Below are 21,719 nucleotides of genomic sequence, written 5' to 3'. Positions count from 1 at the left end.
AGCTGCCACTTTCAAGGTGCGGAACTCTAACCCAGAAGCTTACAAGAAATCCCGCTATGCCCTGCGACAAACCATCAAACAGGCAAACCATCAATACAGGGCTAAGATTGAATCATACTACACCAGCTCTGACGCTCGTCGGATGTGGCAGGGCTTGAAAACTATTACAGACTACAAAGGGAAGCACAGCCGCGAGCTGCCCGGTGACACGAGCCTGCCAGATGAGCTAAATCACTTCTACGCTTGCTTCGAGGCAAGCAACACTGAGGCATGCATGAGAGCATCAGCTGTTCCAGACGACCGTGTGGTCACGCTCTCCGTAGCCGACGTGAGTAAGACCTTTAAACAGGTCAACATACACAAGGCTGCGGGGCCAGACGGATTACCAGGACGTGTGCTCCGGGCATGTGCTGACCAACTGACAGGTGTCTTCACTGACATTTTCAACATGTTTCAAGCAAACCACCATAGTTCCTGTGCCCAAGAACAAAGGCAAACTGCCTAAATTACTATAGAACCGTAGCACTCACATCCGTAGCCATGAAGTGCTTTGAAAGGCTGGTAATGGCTCACAACACCATTATCCCAGAAACCCACTCCAAATTGCATACCGTCCAAACATATCCACAGATGATGCAATCTCTACTGCACTCTACACTGCCCTTTCCCACATGGACAAAAGGAACACCTATGCGAGAATGCTATGCATTGACTACAGCTCAGCGTTCAACACCATAGTACCCTCAAAGCTCATCACTAAGCTAAGGAACCTGGGACTAAACACCTCCCTCTGCAACTGGATCCTGGACTTCCTGACGGGCTGCCCCCAGGTGGTGAGGGTTGGTTGCAACACTTCTGCCACGCTGATCCTCAACACTGGAGCTCCCCAGGGGTGGGTGCTCAGTCCCCTCCTGTACTCCCTGTTCACCCACGACTGCATGGCCAGGCACGACTCCAACACCATTATTAAGTTTGCAGATGACACAACAGTGGTAGGCCTGATCACCGACAACGACGAGACAGCCTATAGGGAGGAGGTCAGAGACCTGGCCGGGTGGTGCCAGAATAACAACCTATCACTCAACGTAACCAAGACTAAGGAGATGATTGTGGACGACAGGAAAAGGAGCACAGAGCACGCCCCCATTCTCATCGACGGGTCTGTAGTGGAGCAGGTTGAGAGCTTCAAGTTCTTTGGTGTCCACATAAACAACAAACTAGAATAGTCCAAACACACCAAGACAGTTGTGACGAGGGCACAACAAAGCCTATTCCCCCTCATGAAACTAAAAAGATTTGGCATGGGTCCTGAGATCCTCAAAAGGTTCTGCAGCTGCACCATCGAGAGCATCCTAGTGATAGGTTGTTATTCTGGTTGCACTGCCTGGTACGGCAATTGCTCGGCCTCCGACCGCAAGGCACTACAGAAGGTAGTGAGTACGGCCCAGTAAATCACTGGGGCAAAGCTGCCTGGCATCCAGGACCTCTACACCAGGTGGTGTCAGAGGAAGGTCCTAAAAATTGTCAAAGATCCCAGCCACCCCAGTCATAGACTGTTCTCTCTACTACCGCATGCCAAGCGGTACCGGAGTGCCAAGTCTAGGACAAAAAGGCTTCACAACAGTTTTTACCCCCAAGCCATAAGACTCCTGAACAGGTAACCAAATGGTTACCCGGACTATTTGCATTGTGTGCATTTTACGCTGCTGCTACTCTCATTTTATCATATATGCACAGTCACTTAAACTATACATTCATGTACATACTACCTCAATTGGCCCGACCAACCAGTGCTCCCGCACATTGGCTAACTGGGCTATATGCATTGTGTCCCACCACCCGCCAACCCCTCTTTTTACACTACTGCTACTCTCTGATCATCATATATGTATAGTCACTAACCATACCTACATGTACATACTTCCTCAATCAGCCTGATTAACTGGTGTCTGTATATAGCCTTGCTACTGTTATCAAAATGGTGTTTTTACTGTTTTTATTTCTTTACTTACCTACACACACACACCTTTTTTTTTGCACTATTGTTTAGAGCCTTTAAGTAAGCATTTCACTGTAAGGTCTACTACACCTGTTGTTTTTGGCGTACGTGACAAATAAACTTTGATTTGATAACTTTTCACATTTTCTCTGATAGGGTTAAGGATGATGCTAAACCTGTTTAAATAGAGATATTGATCAATGGGGAGAACTGATGAGCTGAACACCACCAGCTGAATATCTACATGGAAACAAAAGCACAAGCATTCACATGAAAAAGAGACATCCTGTCTTTCAGTCACCTCATATCAATTTAATCAAATACAAACATGAGTACATCAGCAGCAAGACAACAAGAGGAACTGTAATTATGGAATGATATGTACACATCTCTACTCAGGATGACCTGTACCCAGATCAGCTTTTGATCCAAGATGAGACATGCAGTAATGATACTCCTATAGGACTAATGATCTTCATTAATCTGCTGCTTGGACACACCACGCACATCAAGACCTGAGGGGAATGCCACAAAGCAGGATCAAGGAGTCACACACAGTACAGCAGCTACATGTGAGCATCATACAACACCACACAGAAGCACTAGCCTGGGATCAAAACAGCTCCTGTATTAACAACACTGTTGCCAATGACAAAACATTGACATAAGCAGAAAAACAGACTGGTATCCAGGCTACAAAACACACCTAATAATATTATCATCAAGGTATTTCAAATCGTAGGGCAGTCATTCAGATAATGTAAATCAGTATTGCTGTATGAATCAGCATGGAACACACATTTTTACCGCCAACAATGATAACAGATATTGTTCTTTACTGTACAGAGGGCATTAAATGAGGACACGAATAGGGATAGTATAATTATTCAATCCAGTGATTGACTACTACTGTAAATAGCACTAGAGCCTGAGAGCCATTCTCCACCAGTAGATATGCATTAGCCTAGGCCCAAGATGTGTGGCTGATTATTAAAATAACATGCTAGTACTTGTGAAAAATGACAATGGGTAATTAGGTTTTATATCCCAAATATCAACATGCAGACAGATTGTTGTTTTACAATCGTGGTTCTGTCTAAAAACAAATCCAAAAGCAAATCCAGTGATTGAACTTAACTTGAACTATATTATATCCATAATAACCATCAATACAATTTGAGAATGCACTTTACACGTGTGGTGTAGTAGGCTACATGAGAGATGTCTAGCTTTGAGGCACCAGTAACACACAGCAATAAATAAACTCATAACACAAATACATTTGACACACAGCCACTAACATATCACCAGTCTGTTATACGTACGCAATAGAAAAATCTAATATTTTCAGACTTCAACCATATGTCATTTGTAGATAACAACATATTGCAAGTGTATGCATTGGACAAAAAGTGCTTAGCTATGATTTTGTTCTCTTAGAAATCAAACCGTAACAACTGAAGTGCAAAGAAACTAGAGATGACACGTGGTGAATAATGTTTTGGTCCACCACCAAAGTCCAAAGAGTCGTAGGTGACATTTCAATAACAACTCTACAATAGAGTCAAAATAAATCATAAAAATATGATTGGAATTAACTTGTTCTTTACAATTTATCATTTCAATTGGCAAGCCTAATCAAGAACTTCAGTTAGCAAATCAATATTAATTTGAAAATTTTTTACTAAAGAATGAAATGTCTTTCTCCACGTCTCCTACATCTGTGGTCGTCAACCGTTACCCGACAGTGAGATACCACATGTAGACTTGTTCACCAGTCGTGTGTATGTATGACTACAGGAGAGCCTATAAGCTAGGTGACTGCCAAAGTAAATGGAAACAATTGAGTAAATGAGGGATACAAAGTATATTGAATGCAGGTGCTTCCACCCAGATGTGGTTCCCGAGTTAATTTGGGGTGGCAGGGTAGCCTAGTGGTTAGAGCGTTGGACTAGTAACCAAAAGGTTGCAAGTTCAAATCCCCCAGCTGACAAGGTACAAATCTGTCGTTCTGCCCCTGAGCAGGCAGTTAACCCACCATCATTGAAAATAAGAATTTAGAATAAAGGTAAAATAAAATAAATAAATAATTAAGCAATTAACATCCCATCATGCTTAGGGTCATGTACAAAAATGCCCAGTTGCCCAATTATTTTGGCTAGCATGGTTAGAAGAAATCTTAGTGAATTTGAAAGGTGGGTCTCAATTGAGCATAGGCGATTTAAACTGTGTGTCTCAGTCACCACATCTCAACCCAATTGAACACTGGAGTGGCGCCTGAGACAGCCTTTTCAACCACCATCAACAAAACACCAAATTACAGATGTCCTGTGGAAGAATTGTGACACTTCCCTCCGAAAGAGTTCCAGAGACTTAGAATTTACGCCAAGGCGCATTGAAGCTGTTCTGGCAGCTTGTTGGCCCAATGCCCTATTAAGACAATGTTGGTGGTTCCTTTATTTTGGCAGTTATCTGTAGGCTATGAACTCTTCTGACACCTCAACTGAAACAGGGTCCACCCAGAAACAGGGCTATTCTACCCTCCACCTGCTGCTTCTATGTACAGCAGCTAACAAGCAAAGAGCCAATCAAAACAGGATGAGTTATAAGAGGTCAACTTTGGGACCTTCTTAAGTTGTGATTATATTAGAGTATTCCATCTTGGTACTGTACATACTCCAGGTTACATATCTCACTGATATTCATATAACCCCAGTACATTTTTTTATAATTTTATTTTAATTTTTTCACCTACTTTTTTTCATGCTCTGTTTGCCATAGTGAGAGCTGCAATATGATATGAGGAAGGCACTTAAATATAATATTTTTATTTGCCCGACTAGCTGTATGTGTTGTTCAGCAGGTAGCCTACACGGAGTTCATTTTACTATGGATCCATTGTTTTAAATATAATAAACCAAAGAATATAGGGAATTATATATGCACAATAACATTTTAGTTGAAGTTCCAAATGTTGTTCCAGAGTGACCTACTGTTGGTAAGGGGGATCCATAAAACTAACAAAAAAATGCTCTTTCATAGTCCTGATACAGCACGCATACCTTCGTCCTCTTCAAGGCGTCTCTATTCCAAATCTTTCCATCCATATCGGGAGCCAGAGTACAGCTCTTCATCAGAACATTTAGTCACCAAGAGGGACAAGGGCAGGCAAGAAAGGCCTGGTGTTTCTAGGTTCTGTGGATGTTACTATTGTTGTGGTGGTTGTTCTTGTGGACATTACCACCTCCTCTCAGGATGACGGCCACCGGTAAGCTCTCACCTGATAGGTGGATGGAGCTCCATGATGCTCCATCAACAATGACCTTCAGGACACCACTGGAGTCATGTCCCAGAGCTGTTGACACAAACATAAAGGTGTATAAAAAAAACAATGCCTCCTTCATATGTGGATATCATTAAATGGTCATTGTATCAATGCCTCCTATTCCTGTATTAGGCTGCAAATCCAACTGATATTTTTCTCACTAATTGGTCTTCCCTCAATCAGCTCAACTCTGAAAAATATCTGATGTGAAAAGATCTGTGATTGGTCAAAAGACCAGTTAGTGGAAAAAAGATCAGAATTGGGCTGCCTATCTAAACGCTGCCTTAAGAGACATCGTGTTTGTCTCACCTTGACGACCTTGTCTGCCCCAGAGGTCAGTAGCCAGCCCATGGTAGGCTCGTAGTGCATGTAAACTATGCTGTGTTTGCTGTCATGGAATGTCGCCGTGGGCGCCCGGCTGTAAGACATGGGGAGGGGGCAAAATAGTGTTATCACCATGGGAATTAAAGTATAGGATAATATGTGATGACCAGAGGATGATATTTAAGGCTTTTTTGTGCATGCATGTTACTCACTCCTCGTCTGTGATGGACTCGTGGCAGCTGTCACACACCCGCACCTCAAACTCGAAGCCCATGAGAGGGATGGTGGAGCGCTTGGCCGAGCACTTCCCACACACTGCCTGCCCACACTTCCTGCAGTGGTGCTGGGGAGAGGAGACAGGAGACATTGAGCCTTGGGTTCAGCCTACAGATAAGGCCAATGTGAATATATCTCACTTGCCCTCACACATGTAGTCACAAACAGCAGAGGCCACACCAGGTCTATGTTTCTGCATTTCACACTGCCATAGAGGGGTTCACTGTAAAGTCTACACCTGTAGTATTTGGTGCATGTGACAAATACAATTTGGTTGTTTAGCAACAAAACTGATGCGTGAAAACAATTATGGGGCAAACAGGCAGGGTTGGCCATTTTGTCTCCAATGTTTATTGAAAACATAAATACATTTGCACAATGAGCCCTTGTCTCTCACCTACATCACATTTTGGCCAAATTAGCAGACAAGAGTACATCAGTCAAAACAAGACATGGTATCAAGAACAAGATTAAACGAGCCATGATTCCCCATGGCAGCTTCTTGTCACTGTTGCGAGCTATCTAGCCACCTAGAAAAACAACACAAACTTCTGCTCCATTGAAGAGCGAGCATTGTTTGTGACCGAGCCAGTTTATAGGAACATTTACGTTTTTCTCCTGCCCTCTTGTGGACAATATGTGAACTACATCCCACAGTGACAGTATGGTGCCCACTGTACCTGTCGCAGGCCGATTTTCTTACTGTCCCACATCTGTTTGAAGTTCCAGAAGAATGGCTGCTCACACTTCTGACACGAATCACTGTCCAGCCACTCTGGGGTCTGAGGGAACACAGACAGGTTAAATACAGACTCTAAATACTACTCTAGTCAGATTTTCCTTACTAAATCCTACTTTTAACCACCAGGAGCTTTAAAAGGAAACTAACCCAGATTAAGTGGTTAGGTATAACGTAAGTGAGAGAAAGAACCAGTCAGAGCCACAGGTAGTCTACACTGAACACTCATTTGCATTCAGTACATTACCATTCTGAATTTCATTCAGAGTTTGTCATTCTCTCTCTGTACGTGTTCACATTTCAGGTATCCCTCCATGGTGACAGAAACAGCCAGACAAAGCACTCTGCCATACCATGCTGTCAATGACAGAGGTGACAATGCACTCACAGAGCTGTGACTGGCCCATATCTAGGGCTAGACAGATTCTACGGAAGAAAGGTGTGCTTATGTCTGAGTGACACAACCCGGCCCTGTGCTCCAGCTAATCCTATACACAGCCCTGCCCAACACTCAGGCCTCACTGCAGATTTAGCTCCATAGCACATTCATTCTCCTTCCCTCACCCACTCTCTCCCTGAAAGTCCTTTGCATCCAAGTTGCTTAAGTCTGTGGGGTGTGTGTGAACCTTCGAACCCCCTCTGGTGACAATATGTGCCAGGAACTCAACCGGTCTACTTCACACACACACACACGTCTCACAGCCTTGAGGTTTAGTCTTCCTCCCTCCTTCTGATCCATCCTCCATCTTTATCAGTTCATCCCTCCCTCACCTCCTGTCTGGTCACGTCCATGTTCCAGATGACGATGCCTCCATCTGAGCTGCAGGAGATCAGCTGACGTGTATGTGGCGCGTAGCATAGGCCCTGGACCTTCTCACTGCATTGTTAACACACACACGTAAAGAGAATGTGGTACAGAAATAGTGTAGATTCCCCCCACCACCGGAATGACATCCTTGGGTGTGACATAAGTCACTTTCAAACGCTCCCAAAAACATAACTGACCGTGAAACATCCAGGAGTTATGGATAATGAAGCGCCCTAAAGGAGACTACCAAGGACATTTCAACAGTTTCTAAGACTATCATATTGATTAAAGGCCCAGGTGCAGTCAGATGTGATTATCCTGTGGTTTTATAGAACATTTCCACACTATGAGGTTGGTATAATACTGTGAAATTGTGAAAATTATGATAAAGCCCTTTTCGTGTTAAGAGCTGTTTGAAAAGACCGCCTGAAATTTCCACCTATTTTGGTGGGATGGATTTTGGCCTGCCTGGTGACATCACATCATTAATTAATAAACTAATAAGTGTTCCAAACCTCTGTCAATTACAGTTGCTTTTCCCCTCCCCCCCTTTATACGGTCTGATATACCACAGCTGTCAGCCAATCAGAATTCAGGACTCGAAACAAGCAGTTTATAATGGGGTTTTTATACTACAATGGAGACTACATTTGAAGACTGTATTGGAGGACTCTATTGAGGTTCAGTGTGTGAATCTTACTTGTGTCCCTGAAGTTCAATAGCGGTGCCTTTGCCTCCCCCGATGTCCCACATGATGATGGAGTGATCGGCGCTGCCGGAGAACAACACTCTCTGGACCGGGTCCCAACACAGAGCTGTCACATTGCCTAAAGACAGCAGAACACAACACACACATTCCTCAGCTCATCACTGGATCTTAAACTTGACCTGGTCAAGTGGAACAAAAACAAGAAACTAAAAGGTCTCAATTATTAGAAAGTGGACAAAAGCAAATTCAAGTTGAAATTAACTAACCTCTCAATAACTGCCAAGTCTTTTGCTTTTAATGAACCACAATTCATCCATCTTGAGCACCCTTTTGTGTCTAATTCAAAGAGAAATATGTTCCAGTGCTTTTCACCGGCAGATATTTGCATAATGACAAACATGTGTAACCCCACTGATAACAGATAGGCCTGGAATAGTGGTGCTGTCAGCAGCATTGTCAGTCACAAGCTCTTCTGTAAATATAGGAAGTAGGAGATGTGAGAGTGCTAAAACAACTGACCCCAGATCAGAACAGAGGGTTTCTAAATAGCTGTGAGGGTAGTCCTCTGGAGTATACAATGTCCCACACTACCTCTAGCCCTGCTGGCAGGTGGCCCGAGTGGACATGAGGGACGGTCAGTTAGGGTGAAAACATGGAAATAAAAAGTGGGTAGTAGACCGATTTAGAAAATCTCCAAAGGTTTAAAATAGTATGTGTGCTTTCTTTCAAATATTTAGGGGCTTTAATTTGCTTCCTCTGTGTATTGAAACCAATGAAGGAGTCCCAAATGGTGGTGTTTCAAGGCTGGGGGAGGATGGGGTACTAGGGGTTAGGGGACGAGTGTTGTTTTGCAACATGGGGTGTAGTAGTAATACCGGTGTGTCCTTTGAAGGTGGTGACCAGACTACAGCTGTCCAGCTCCAGCTTGAGGATGGTCACCTGACCAGAGTAGTCGCCCACAAAGGCGTGCCTCGTCTCCACGTCGAACCTGGGAGGGGCAGGGTCAAGGATGCCAATGATCGTTTAACTGAACTGTTTGCGTCGGAGCAACTTCACGGATTTGCACACACTGTATTTATTCTATTCAATCAGTGTTTCCTGGTTGAAACCTACTCGTATGTGGTTCATTCTATTCAGTGAAGGACTGACTGCCCTACACCTCTTACATTTCCAACAAAAACAACCCACATCAGATAAAACTTACCACAGTTAACTGTTCATTAGCTACAAAATCATACGTATTTAGTCTCTGAACTCAAGAGACCTTTCAGTGAGAGGCCAAAATGATAAATAAAATCAATCAAAAGAGAGAAAACAATAAGACAAACCTTCTCAGAACACACATTTCTCCTCCTGAAAAGGGTTCCTGTACTAATCTGATCCCAGGTCAACTCAGAACCGTGGTTGTTTAGAAACATTTGCTGGATGAAATACTAAATAAACACATTCCAAGTAGTTCATTTCAAGAATTTTGAATAACATAAAAAATATAATACAAATTATTTCACCTTTATTTAACCAGTTAGGCCAGTTGCAGTGCGACAAAAACAACAGAGTTACACATGGAATAAACAAACGGACAGTCAATAACAATAGAAAAATCTATGTACAGTGTGTGCAAATGTAATAATGACTTCTCTGGGTTTGTAAAAAGGTATACAAAACCAAAACAAACAAAATGGTTGCCATATGAATGCCACGAAGAAATCAGATTTTTTGTTGTTGTTGTACTTAACATTGGAATTGTTTATCCCGGTCTTTGAAGCATAAGTCAGTCTCAAGACCTCACAGAGCTAGTTGATATCGAGAGCCCACCACAGCAGAGTGGACCCAGACCTTTTATCTTGCCATTACGGAAATCTCCCGGAACATTGCCTTGGGCAACATGACTGAAGGCTATCGTTAGCGTTCCCAATTAAGAAAAGCTACTGGGACGCTTACCTGGCTCCCTCTGGTCTACTGCATCGTAGGAGAAAGCGCAAGAGGGCCACATCCTCCCATAACGCCTCAAATATATACTTGTTTGAGGTGAAGGAGACCCAGTCGAGTGCGCTGTTACCACTTGAAATGTTGTCTGTGGCTTTGGACTTCACACACAGGTAGTTCTTGTTAAGATATTTGCTACATAGCAACTAGAGCTGGGAATTACCTCACAATACAATATTATCACGATACTTAGGTGCCAATACAATATGTATTGCGATTCTTATGATTTGATATTGCGATTTAATGTCTCAAACATTTTGCTCACTATATGTCTTCTGCTGAGAGACAAGACAGCATGAGAAAACTAGTTTTGATCAGTCAGGGAAGTAAAAGTACTGAAAACATGTTGGCTCAGTATTTAAAAAGAAGATGGAGAACAAAAGTTATAGGATGAAAAATAGCCAACGCTACCTACAGTAGCATATTATTTGAAATCTTAATTTTTTACAAATTGATACTTGGAATCAAATATCATCCCAAAATAATATTGCGATATGTAACTGTAGTGATTTGTTTTCCCCAATCAGCAACAGCATGTGAATGGAATGGAATGAATAGAGGAATGTGGTTTGTAAAAGATGAAGGATACTGCAGTCCAGAGACCCAGGCGGTGGTGCGGTATAACCCCAGCTGTGTTCCACTCTCAGAGCAGTGCCAGGTGAAGTTCTTGTCCTGTCCTGTACTGAGGACCCACTCCATCTCCAATACAAACAGCACCACTGTCACTCTGCCCTGGTGGGCTGATACAGAACACACACAATGTCATGATAAACAAAAAATACTGGTCATATAATGTACAAAAAAAGTAGACGGATTGGTGTTCTTTGCATCCTTTAAAATGGATAAAAACAGACAAGATGGCAGTCGTACAGTAGAGCAGTTGGCAGCAAGCTCAATAGTTGTACATTGCTTTCAGAGGCTTTGTAGCTAAAACCAACCAAAGCGCCATGAATAGAAAAAAATCCATTATTTTGCCATGTTTCATCCCTTCCTGCCATTGACCAGAGTCAGCTGAGTCACACAAAGAACACAGCCTGTGGCCACACTTCCCATCTCACCCTGATAGGTCTGTGCCGGGGTCATCTTGTTGTAGTCTTCTGACAGGATGAACTCCTGAAACACAGGAAGTATGTCACTCACTGGTTTTCCCAAGAGAAAGCATAGTATTTCTTTGATATGGGCATACTTTTAGGTCAAAATTACACAACGCTTGGAATTACCTTCTGACTCAAAAGGAAGAGCTTAGGTTTAGCAAAGTATATCCATGTTAGTTTTAGGCTATGAATCCCATAAGGAAACCCAGGTCTACACTTCCTGTAGATAGACATATTTAGTATCCATGTGTTGATTGATCCACCTAACTACTTAGCCAATCACGCAGAAGATTAGGTTACTCAGAGATGCAACCCCTCTGGCAGTATTGATCAGTGCTGTTGTATGGAGAAGCAAAGACTCAGTGCAAAAGAGCGCGAGAGCAAGAGACAGTAGCTAGCTACTTAGTGACCCGCTAAATGTTAAACATGAAATCATGACTTGAACCAACACAACCAGACCCCAATCTGGCCCTGGGGTACGAGTTTTAGTATGTGTATCAGGCTTGACTGGGGGATAAGGCTGGATGCTTGGTATAAAAGTATGACGCCCAATTTTTTACATTTTTTATTTTACCTTTATTTTACTAGGCAAGTCAGTTAAGAACAAATTCTTATTTTCAATGACGACCTAGGAACAGTGGGTTAACTGCCTGTTCAGGGGCAGAACGACAGACCTCCTTGTCAGTTAGGAGATTCGAACTTGCAACCTTTCGGTTACTAGTCCAACGCTCTAACCACTAGGCTACCCTGCCGCCCCAATCATGAGTATCTTAGAGAACAGAAACAGTCACTTACGGAGATGATTCCATTCTCCATCCCCATAGACAGCCTCCTGGTCTCTGGGTTAAAGGACATACAGGAGCAGGAATCTAGGAAGAGAAAGGAACTAAACTAAGAAAACGCCCATACAAGTGTGGGGTGTCTCCTCTCTCCAGTGCCATGTGCATTGAGGGGGAAATCACTGACTGGGCTGGTGACTACATGATGGAATTTCAGTGATTGCACAACATGCAGAAAGAAAAAACAAGTAGGGAACATGTCAAAATGAAGATGATTACTTGCAGTACACTTTAGGAAATGGAACTGAAGAGGGTGGTGACTTCCTGAATAACTTAAGACAGACTTTCCAGACAGGCACATGCATAGGCTTATCTCTAGGAATCCCAATTTGGAATGCATTTAAAAAAACTTAAGCCTGCCAGGCACAATGCACCAATTAGTCATTTAAGGCCCAGTGCAGTCAAGTGATTTTCCTGTGTTTTATACATTTCCACACTATGGAGGTTGGAATAGCCTAATACTGTGAAATTGTGAACAATATGATAATGGACAATTAGTGTAAGAGCTGTTTGAAATGTTAGCCTGTTTTGGTGAGATGGAGTTTAGCCGAGATTGAGTTTAGGCCTAGCTGGTGACTAGAGCTAGGACAATAAACCGAAAATGATTGACAACGTCCAAACTAGAAACTTCAGAAAGTATTCAGACCCCTCGACTTTCTACATTGTTAGGCTTACTCTCGAATGTATAATTTTTTTTTTTAAATCCTCAATCTAACCCTAATGACAAAGCGAAAACAGGTTTGTAGAAATGTTTTGCAAATGTGTATTACAAATTTAAAAAACAAATAGCTTATTTACATTAGTATTCAGAACCTTTTGCTATGTGACGCGTAATTGAGCTCAGGTGCATTCTGCTTCCATATATCACTCTTGAGATGTTTCCACAACTGGATTGGAGTCAACCTGTGGTAAATTCAATTGAATGGACATGATTTGGAAAAGCACACACACACCTGTCTATATAAGGTCCCACAGTTCACAGTGCATGTCAGAGCAAACACCAAGCCATGAATGAGGTCGAAGTAATTGTCCGTAGAGCTCCGAGACAGGATTGTGTCGAGGCACAGATCTGGGGAAGGGTACCAAAACATTTCTGCAGCATTGAAGGTTCCCAAGAACATAGTGGCCTCCATTACTAAATGGAAGAAGATCGGGGGAGAAGGGCCTTGGTCAGGGAGGTGACCAATAATCTGTGGAGGTGGGAGAACCTTCCATCCCTACGGTGAAGTATGGTGATGGCAGCATCATGCTGTGGGGATGTTTTTCAGCGGCAGGGAATGGGAGACTAGTCAGGATCGAGGGAAAGATGAACAGAGCAAAGTAGAGATCCTTGAATAAAACCTGCTTCAGAGTGCTCAAGACCTCAAGACTGGGGTGAAGGTTCACCTTCCAACAGGACAATGACCCTAAGCACACTGTCAAGATAATGCAGGAGTGGCTTCAGGACATTTCTCTGAATGTCCTTGAGTAGCCCAGCCAGAGCCCGGACTCGAACCCGATCAAACGTCTCTGGAGAGACCTGAAAATAGCTGTGCAGTGACGCTCCCCATCCAATCTGACAGAGCTTGAGAGGATCTGCAGAGAAGAATGAGAGAAACTCCCCAAATACAGGTGTGCCAAGCTTGTTACGTCATACCCAAGAAGACTCAAGGCTGTAATCACTGCCAAAGGTGCTTCAACAAAGTACTGAGTAAATGGTCTGAATACTTATGTAAATGTCATTTCAGTTTAGATGCAACATTTTTTTAAATACTTTTTGCTTTGTCATTATGGGGTATTGTATGTAGTTGATGACGGGGAAAAAACAATGTAATACATTTTAGAATAAGGATGTAACGTAACAAAATGTGGAAAAAGTCAAGGGGTCTGAATACTTTCCAAATGCACTGTATCATGGACATTTTGCTGATATTGTTCATTATGATAAATAACCTACAGGGCCCTACTAAAGATATGTGAAGCTCGAAATGAAAGAAGTTTGCTAATATGGGTGATTATCAATTGTCCCATTAACAGCTACATCATTCAATGCAGTAGTTAAGGGTAATATAAAAAAATGTAAAAAAAAAAAAAATGTTGCACATGGTATAAACTTATTGTTAAATGTATCAGTGATATTCAGTCAATTTAACTTGATATGGATTTTTGTCCATATCGCCCAGTTCTACTGGTGACATCCCCAGACAGTACATTAGTTAATAGACAATAAGAGTGTTCCAAACCTCTGTCAATAACAGCTAGTTTTGTTCTGCCAACACTGAAGCTGTATTTTGACTATTTTAATTGAATTAAGGTACTTAATTGTTACTCAGAAATTATTCTTTTTAAAATATTTTTTAACCCCTTTTTTCCCCAATTTCGTGGTATCCAATTGTTAGTAATTACTATCTTGTCTCGTCGCAATGGACCTCCCGGTCGCGGCCGCCTGTGACAGAGCCTGGGCGCGAACCCAGAGTCTCTGGTGGCGCAGCTAGCTAGCGCTGATAGAGATACAAATGGCTGCAATTGGACCTTTAAAACATTGGGTCAAACTGAAATATAGACTAAATGGTTGTTTAACTCATTCAAACTGGAACAGACGTTAAAACCACACAGGCAGAAGAGCTGTTGACAAAATGAGGCCAATGGAATAGCTAGGTGCCTAACTAGTTATAAGCATTTTGCTAAACCAGCGATAACATCTGCAAAATATGTGTACGCGACCAATCATTTTTTATAAGTAGGGCAAATCCATGCCAGAGTAACCCTAAGATATTTTGGTATCTCAGATTGTTCTAGCAATTATCACAAACTTCACTGGTAGGAAGTATGACTAAGATGGTTTTTACATTTGTAGCACAAACAATTTTTGAGAAAATCGTGATAAAAGTGGCCATAGAGTACCACAGTACGAGTCATAATACTCATAACCTGGGAACGGTTCCAATTGTTTTTCCACCACTCATTTTTCCCCCATAGAGGATTTATTTAATGTTTTTCTATTTTAGGTCCTATTTAGACCAATACATGCCTACTGTAAAACCCTATGAGCCGTGATTGGTTCATGATACAGACAACATCCTGGTGTCATTATACTCCTTATAGTGTGCTCTGAAATTTGGAGGTCTAGATTCTGAAATACATATTTTCACATTAATTTCCTGAACATTAAAAATAATGTAAATATCTCAACTACCCTTTTTGATTTGGCTTATTTTCTGAGAAATGGTTTGGAACAATATACTGTAGTGGGAATTTGAATGTTCGTGCTTTTCTTACAACTAATATTGTTGTTCTATTCATGTGCTGTTCTCTAAACCAATTTCTGTGTTCATGCAAGTGGCTGAGTTTTACAAATCCTCACTTATCAGTAGCTGCAATTTGGCAGTACGCCCAGACGTTTTGAGAACAAACTAACGATATCTCAGTTTCAAGTTCTCAGCTTAGAGAGAAGCCTTGTGAGGTGTTGATAGGTCACATGAATGAAACAAAATGGTAATGATTAATGAATTATGCAAATATAACTTGTCTGTGTATAGCCGTATATCAGACAACTGCTGGGTCTACCCAAGGAGGAGCTCCTGATTGACATGTGTACTTTGGTGCATTGAGTTGGTTGGAACCTCTCCTGCGCACTGACAATGACTCATTCAAGATTGAAATTGAGTGTCCCTATGTGTAAGAATTTTTCCACACCAATTCTCTTCAAACATCAAATTTCCAGTGGGTTCTCTGTTACTTTACATTTCATACATAGAAATTGACCATAGGTCATTAACCAATCACAATCCTCTTTTAGGATTGCACATTCAGCAGAGGATTCTCTTTGAATCCATTTATTGTTGGTGGTGCTCAAACTTCAGAATTAGCAGAGAGCCCACTCTGGAAATGTTATACTTTTATTGTATATTGTTCCAAACAATACGTCTTAAAATTAACTAAATCACAAAGGGTACTTTTGAGATATTCATGTTATGTTTAATAAATTAATGTGAAGATGAATTTCGAAATCTAGACTAGAGGTCGATCGATTATGATTTTTCAAAGCCAATACCGATTATTGGAGGACCAAAAAAAGCTGATACCGATTAAATCAGCCGATTTTTAAAATTTGTAATAATGACAATTACAACAATACTGAATTACCACTTATTTTAACTTAATATAATACATCAATAAATTCAATTTAGCCTCAAATAAATAATGAAACATGTTCAATTTGGTTTAAATAGTGCAAAAACAAAGTGTTGGAGAAGAAAGTAAAAGTGCAATATGTGCCATGTAAGAAAGCTAATGTTTCAGTTCCTTGCTCAGAACATATGAAAGTCTTCAATATTCCCAGGTAAGACGTTTTAGGTTGTAGTTATTATAGGACTATTTCCCTCTATACCATTTGTATTTCATTAACCTTGACTATTGGATGTTCTTATAGGCACTTTGGTATTGCCAGTGTAACAGTATAGCTTCCTTCTCCTCGCTCCTACCTGGGCTCGAACCAGGAACACATCAACAACAGCCACCCTGGAAGCAGCATTACCCATGTAGAGCAAGGGGAACAACCACTCCAAGTCTCAGAGCGAGTGACGTTTGAAACACTATTAGCGCGCACCCTGCTAAGTAGCTAGAATCACCAGCCTAATCTCGGGAGTTGATAGGCTTGAAGTCATAAACAGCTGCTGGCAAACGCACGAAAGTGCTGTTTGAATGAATGCTTACAAGCCTGCTGGTGCCTACCATCGCTCAGTCAGACTGCTCTATCAAATCATAGACTTAGTTATAACATGATAACACACAGAAATACGAGCATTAGGTCATTAATATGGCCGAATCCGGAAACTATCATCTCGAAAACAAAACGTTTATTCTTTCAGTGAAATACGGAACCGTTCCGTATTTTATCTAACGGGTGGCATCCGTAAGTCTAAATATTCCTGTTACATTGCACAACCTTCAATGTTATGTCATAATTATGTAAAATTCTGGCAAATTAGGCGGCCCAAACTGTTGCATATACACTGACCTCTGCGTGCAATGAACGCAAGAGAAATGACACAATTTCCTCTGGTTAATATTGCCTGCTAACCTGGATTTATTTTAGCTAAATATGCAGGTTTAAAAATATATACTTCTGTGTATTGATTTTAAGAAAGGCATTGATGTTTATGGTTAGGTACACATTGGAGCAATGATACGCACCGCATCGACTATATGCAACGCAGGACACGCTAGATAAACTAGTAATATCAGATAAACTAGTAATATCATCAACCATGTGTAGTTTAGTGATTAAGATTGATTGATTGTTTTTTATAAGATAAGTTCAATGCCAGCTAGCAACTTACCTTGGCTTACTGCATTCGCGTAACAGGCAGTCTCCTCGTGGAGTGCAACGTAATCAGGTGGTTAGAGCATTGGACTAGTTAACTGTAAGGTTGCAAGATTGTCAGCTCGGGGGATTCAAGGTAAAAATTTGTTCTGCTCCTGAACGAGGCAGTTAACCCACCGTTCCTAGGCCGTCATTGCAAATAAGAATGTGTTCTTAACTGATTTGCCTAGTTAAATAAAGATTAAATAAAGGTGTAAAAAAATTAAATAAAAAAATCATTTAAAATCGGCCAAATTGGTGTCCAAAAATACAGATTTATGATTGTTATGAAAACTTGAAATCGGCCCTAATTAATAGGCCATTCCGATTAATCGGTCGACCTCTAATCTAGACATACTCCATGTGTTAGAGCACATTATAAAGGAGTATAATGACAAAGATGTTGTACGGATCATAAAGTCTTACAGGAGGCATGTATAGGTCAAAATAGGACCTAAAATGGCAAAATATCATGATTTTCCCAAAAAATAGTTTGGGATACAAATGTAAAAAACATATTAAACATTCTTCCTCCCAATGAAGTTCTAAGGTGAGAATTGCCAGAACAATCAGAGATACCAAACATTTCCACTCCTGCCGTCGTGGAATCGCCCAGTAAGACATGAGAGGTGATGACTCACCTGGCATTGTGTGGTAAATGCTGGGCCAGTACTGGCCACTGTCTCTCTTCAGCCATATCCGGATCGTCCTGCGGGTCACATAAAGCCATTCTGGTTATGTATTGGTCACGACTATCAAACTGCCGTAGGCACCACCATGTCAGAGAGGTATTGACTAAAATACATTTGCATATAATAAACTCAGCAAAAAAATAAACTTTCCTTTTTCAGGTCCCTGCTTTCAAAGATAATTTGTAAAAATCCAAATAACTTCACAGATCTTCATTGTAAAGGGTTTAAACACTGTTTCCCATGCTTGTTCAATGGACCATAAAAATTCATGAACATGCACCTGTGGAACAGTCATTAAGACACTAACAGCTTACAGACAGTAAGCAATTAAGGTCACAGTTAGGGCACTAAAGAGGCATTTCAACTGACTCTGAAAAACACCAAAACTAAGATGCCCAGGGTCCCTGCTCATCTGCGTGAACATGCAGCAAGGAGGCATGAGGACTGCAGATGTGGCCAGGGCAATAAATGGCCGTACTTTGAGACACAAAAGACAGCGCAACAGGGAGACAGGACAGACAGCTGATCGTCCTCGCAGTGGCAGACCACGTGGAACACCACACAGGATCGGTACATCCAAACATCACACCTGCGGGACAGGTACAGGATGGCAACAACAACTGCCTGAGTTAGACCAGGAATGCACAATCCCTCAATCAGTGCTCAGACTGTCCGCAATAGGCTGAGAGAGGCTGGACTGAGGGGCTTGTAGGCCTGTTATAAGGCAGGTCCTCACCAGACATCACCGGCAACAACGTCACCTATGGGCACAAACCCACCGTCACTGGACCAGACAGATCTGGCAAAAAGTGCTCTTCACTGATGAGTTGCGGTTTTGTCTCACCTGGGGTGATGGTTGGATTCGAGTTTATCGTCGAAGGAATGAGCGTGGAGAATCCATCATGGTCTGGGGCGGTGTGTCACTGAGTCATCAGACTGAGCTCGTTGTCATTGCAGGCAATCTCAATGCTGTGCGTTGCAGGGAAGACATCCTCCTCCCTAATGTGATACCCTTCCTCCAGGCTCATCCTGACATTACCCTCCAGCATGACAATGCCACCAGCCATACTGCTTGTTCTGTGCTAGATTTCCCGCAAGACAGGAATGTCAGTGTTCTCCCATGGCCAGCGATGAGCCCGGATCTCAATCCCATTGAGCACGTCTGGGAGCTGTTGGATCGGAGGGTGAAGGCGAGGGCTATTCCCCCCAGAATTGTCCAGGAACTTGCAGGTGCCTTGGTGGAAGAGTGGGGTAACATCTCAAAGCAAGAACTGGCAAATCTGGTGCAGTCCATGAGGAGATGCACTGCAGTACTTAATGCAGCTGGTGGCCACACCAGATACTAACTGTTACGTTTGATTTTGACCCCCCCCCCCCACCCTTTGTTCAGGGACACATTCTATTTCTGTCAGTCACATACCTTTGGAACTTGTTCAGTTCCATGTCTCAGTTGTTGAATCTTGTTATGTTCCTACAAATATATACACGTTAAGTTTGCTGAAAATAAACACAATTGACAGTGAGAGGTCGTTTCATTTTTTGCTGAGTTTCAATCTCTGCGTCTTTTCATAACAGGTTATGAGAACTTATGCAGCAGGTTAGAAGAGAGCGGAGGAACGCTCAACTCCGTTCGCTTATATCGAGGCGGAGTTGACTATCGATATCTGGTCGCGCGATTTGCTAGGAACAACATTGAGTCACCTGTCGATACTTGTAAAAATGTCAAATCTGAAAAGTATTGTAATTATGCTTGTCCTGTACTACTGTGGGGTTCATACTTTTAGAGAATAAAACCACCGACCTTTTCCTCATAAATCGGTGGATATATTTGAAAAAAAGTCATGACAAGTAATAATTTCAGAACCCGGCGGAAAGACCGCAATTGTAGGTACTGGCAGGCCTAACAGTTAACAGAATTTACATTTTTACAAGCATTGACTGATGGTGACGCATTGTTATTGCTAGCAAATGGCGCAACCAGTTATCAATACTCAACTCCGTCTCGAAGTAAGAACGGAGTTGCGCGTTCCTCAGTTAGGATACCGAGGTTATAGTTTGGTTTAGGGCTAGAGAAAATGCTCTCCTAACCTGCTACAAAAATGACTTCGTATCTTAGTAGCGTGAAAAGATGGTAATTTGTCTCCGTTTTAACGCCGACCATGATGACGGTAACGAGTAGCGATAGGGAGCTTATAGTGCCAGTACATGTTTGCGTTGCTATAAATAGTGCACAATCTGTAATATTATATTTGACCTACTGTGGTCACATATTTGACATGGTCTCAAACAGTATCATCCTACCTGTCCTCTGAGACGCTGATCACCCCGTCCTCCTTTGGAATTATGACCGCTGTGTTCACAACATCTTGGGAAGCTTCGATTTTGTTGAGCAGAACAGGAGTCCGAGTCTGCGGTTTGGGTTGTATTTCTGCCGCCATTCCGGAGGTATAGGCCTAGCTGCTTTGCTGGTTTTGGCTATCCGTAACATAACGCCCTAGTCGAGCCGCAAAAGTGTTTTGTAGCAGCACTTTGAACACAGCATACCGTGTGTTGTGACAGCCAAAGACGCTGCAAGTCAGCTGACCACGGAGTTCTTCTTTGGGATTGGTTGGCAGATTGAATCCAACGTTAAGGTGCAAACACCGCCACCTACTGTACTGGAGTGTAAGCCCAGTCATGGCCAACCTACATTAAATTATGTTCATTATTCCTCTTACTCTAAGTGAAAGAGCCCTAGACACCACCTCTTCCTTTGCTGACCAGTGCAAGCAATACAATTGCCTCCCCTTAATACTAGCATCCCACTCCCTTTGCCAAAGATTGAGCACTTTTCCCCGGATCAAGGACTTGACATCCAGCGACCAAGCGGGACCCGAATATCTACCCCTCTCCTCACAGCACTCTTAGCTAGAATGTCAGTAGAATGGCCTTACTGAAGAGCTCAGTGGCACAGTCATAGGATGCCACCTTTCCAACAAGTCAGTTTCTGCCCTCCTAGAGCTGCCCCGGTGAACTGTAAGTACTGTTATTGTGATGTAGAAACAATTAGGAGCAACACAAAGTTGTAGGCCACACAAGCTCACAGAACGGGACCGCCAAGTGCTGAAGCATGTAAAAATCATCTGTCCTCTGGAAACAATGTCAGCACAAGAACTGTTCATCGAGAGCTTCATGAAATGGGTTTCCATGGTCAAGCAGACGAACACAAGCCTAAGATCACCATGCGCAATGCCAAGCATCGGCTGGAGTGGTACAAAGCTTGCCACCCTTGGACTCTGAAGCAGTGGAAACACGTTCTCTGGAGTGTTGAATCATGCTTCACCATCTGGCAGTCTGACGGATTAATCTGGGTTTGGTGGAGGAGGAATAATGTTTTGGAGCTGTTTTTCATGGTTTGGGCTAGGCCCCTTAATTCCAGTGAAGGTAAATATTAACACTACAACATACAAATGACATTCTAGACAATTCTTTGCCTCCAACTTTGTTGCAACAGTTTGGGGAAGACCCTTTCCTGTTTCAGCATGACAATGCCCCGTGCACAAAGTGAGGTCCATACTTGTCGAGATCTGTGTGGAAGAACTTGA

The 21,719-nt window shown here is 42.3% G+C and overlaps 1 protein-coding gene across 2 annotated transcripts; it reads right to left on the bottom strand.

The window, feature by feature from the left end:
- Positions 1–2,288: 2,288 nt before the first annotated feature.
- On the bottom strand, positions 2,289–20,724 carry LOC110501728 (WD repeat and FYVE domain-containing protein 2). Of its 2 annotated transcripts, XM_036959097.1 has the most exons (12): positions 20,437–20,724; positions 18,085–18,152; positions 12,056–12,129; positions 11,225–11,279; positions 10,756–10,906; positions 9,056–9,168; positions 8,172–8,298; positions 7,435–7,540; positions 6,605–6,706; positions 5,861–5,991; positions 5,634–5,742; positions 2,289–5,354 (listed from the first exon to the last, which is right to left on the bottom strand). In XM_036959097.1, the coding sequence occupies exons 1-12, from the start codon at positions 20,571–20,573 to the stop codon at positions 5,325–5,327; spliced, it is 1,203 nt and encodes a 400-aa protein (XP_036814992.1). In that variant the 5' UTR covers positions 20,574–20,724; the 3' UTR covers positions 2,289–5,324. The 2 variants fall into 2 exon arrangements, with proteins under 2 accessions (XP_036814992.1, XP_036814993.1); XM_036959098.1 differs by lacking the exon at positions 6,605–6,706 and having other exon boundaries at positions 20,437–20,671.
- Between the last annotated feature and the right edge of the window lie 995 nt (positions 20,725–21,719).

Source organism: Oncorhynchus mykiss, chromosome 22 (genome assembly GCF_013265735.2).
Source record: "Oncorhynchus mykiss isolate Arlee chromosome 22, USDA_OmykA_1.1, whole genome shotgun sequence".
Taxonomy (NCBI): domain Eukaryota; kingdom Metazoa; phylum Chordata; class Actinopteri; order Salmoniformes; family Salmonidae; genus Oncorhynchus; species Oncorhynchus mykiss.
The sequence above is the reverse complement of the archived record's forward strand: the minus strand, read 5'-3'. Positions and strand labels throughout refer to the sequence as shown.

Coding starts and splice junctions, on each gene's coding strand:
- LOC110501728 (XM_036959097.1), bottom strand. CDS start 20,573: ATGGCGGCAGAAATACAACCCAAACCGCAGACTCGGACTCCTGTTCTG. Junction 11,280..12,055: donor TGGAGAATGGAATCATCTCC/GTAAGTGACTGT, acceptor CCTGTGTTTCAG/GAGTTCATCCTGTCAGAAGA. Junction 8,299..9,055: donor CACCTTCAAAGGACACACCG/GTATTACTACTA, acceptor TGCTGTCTTTAG/GCAATGTGACAGCTCTGTGT.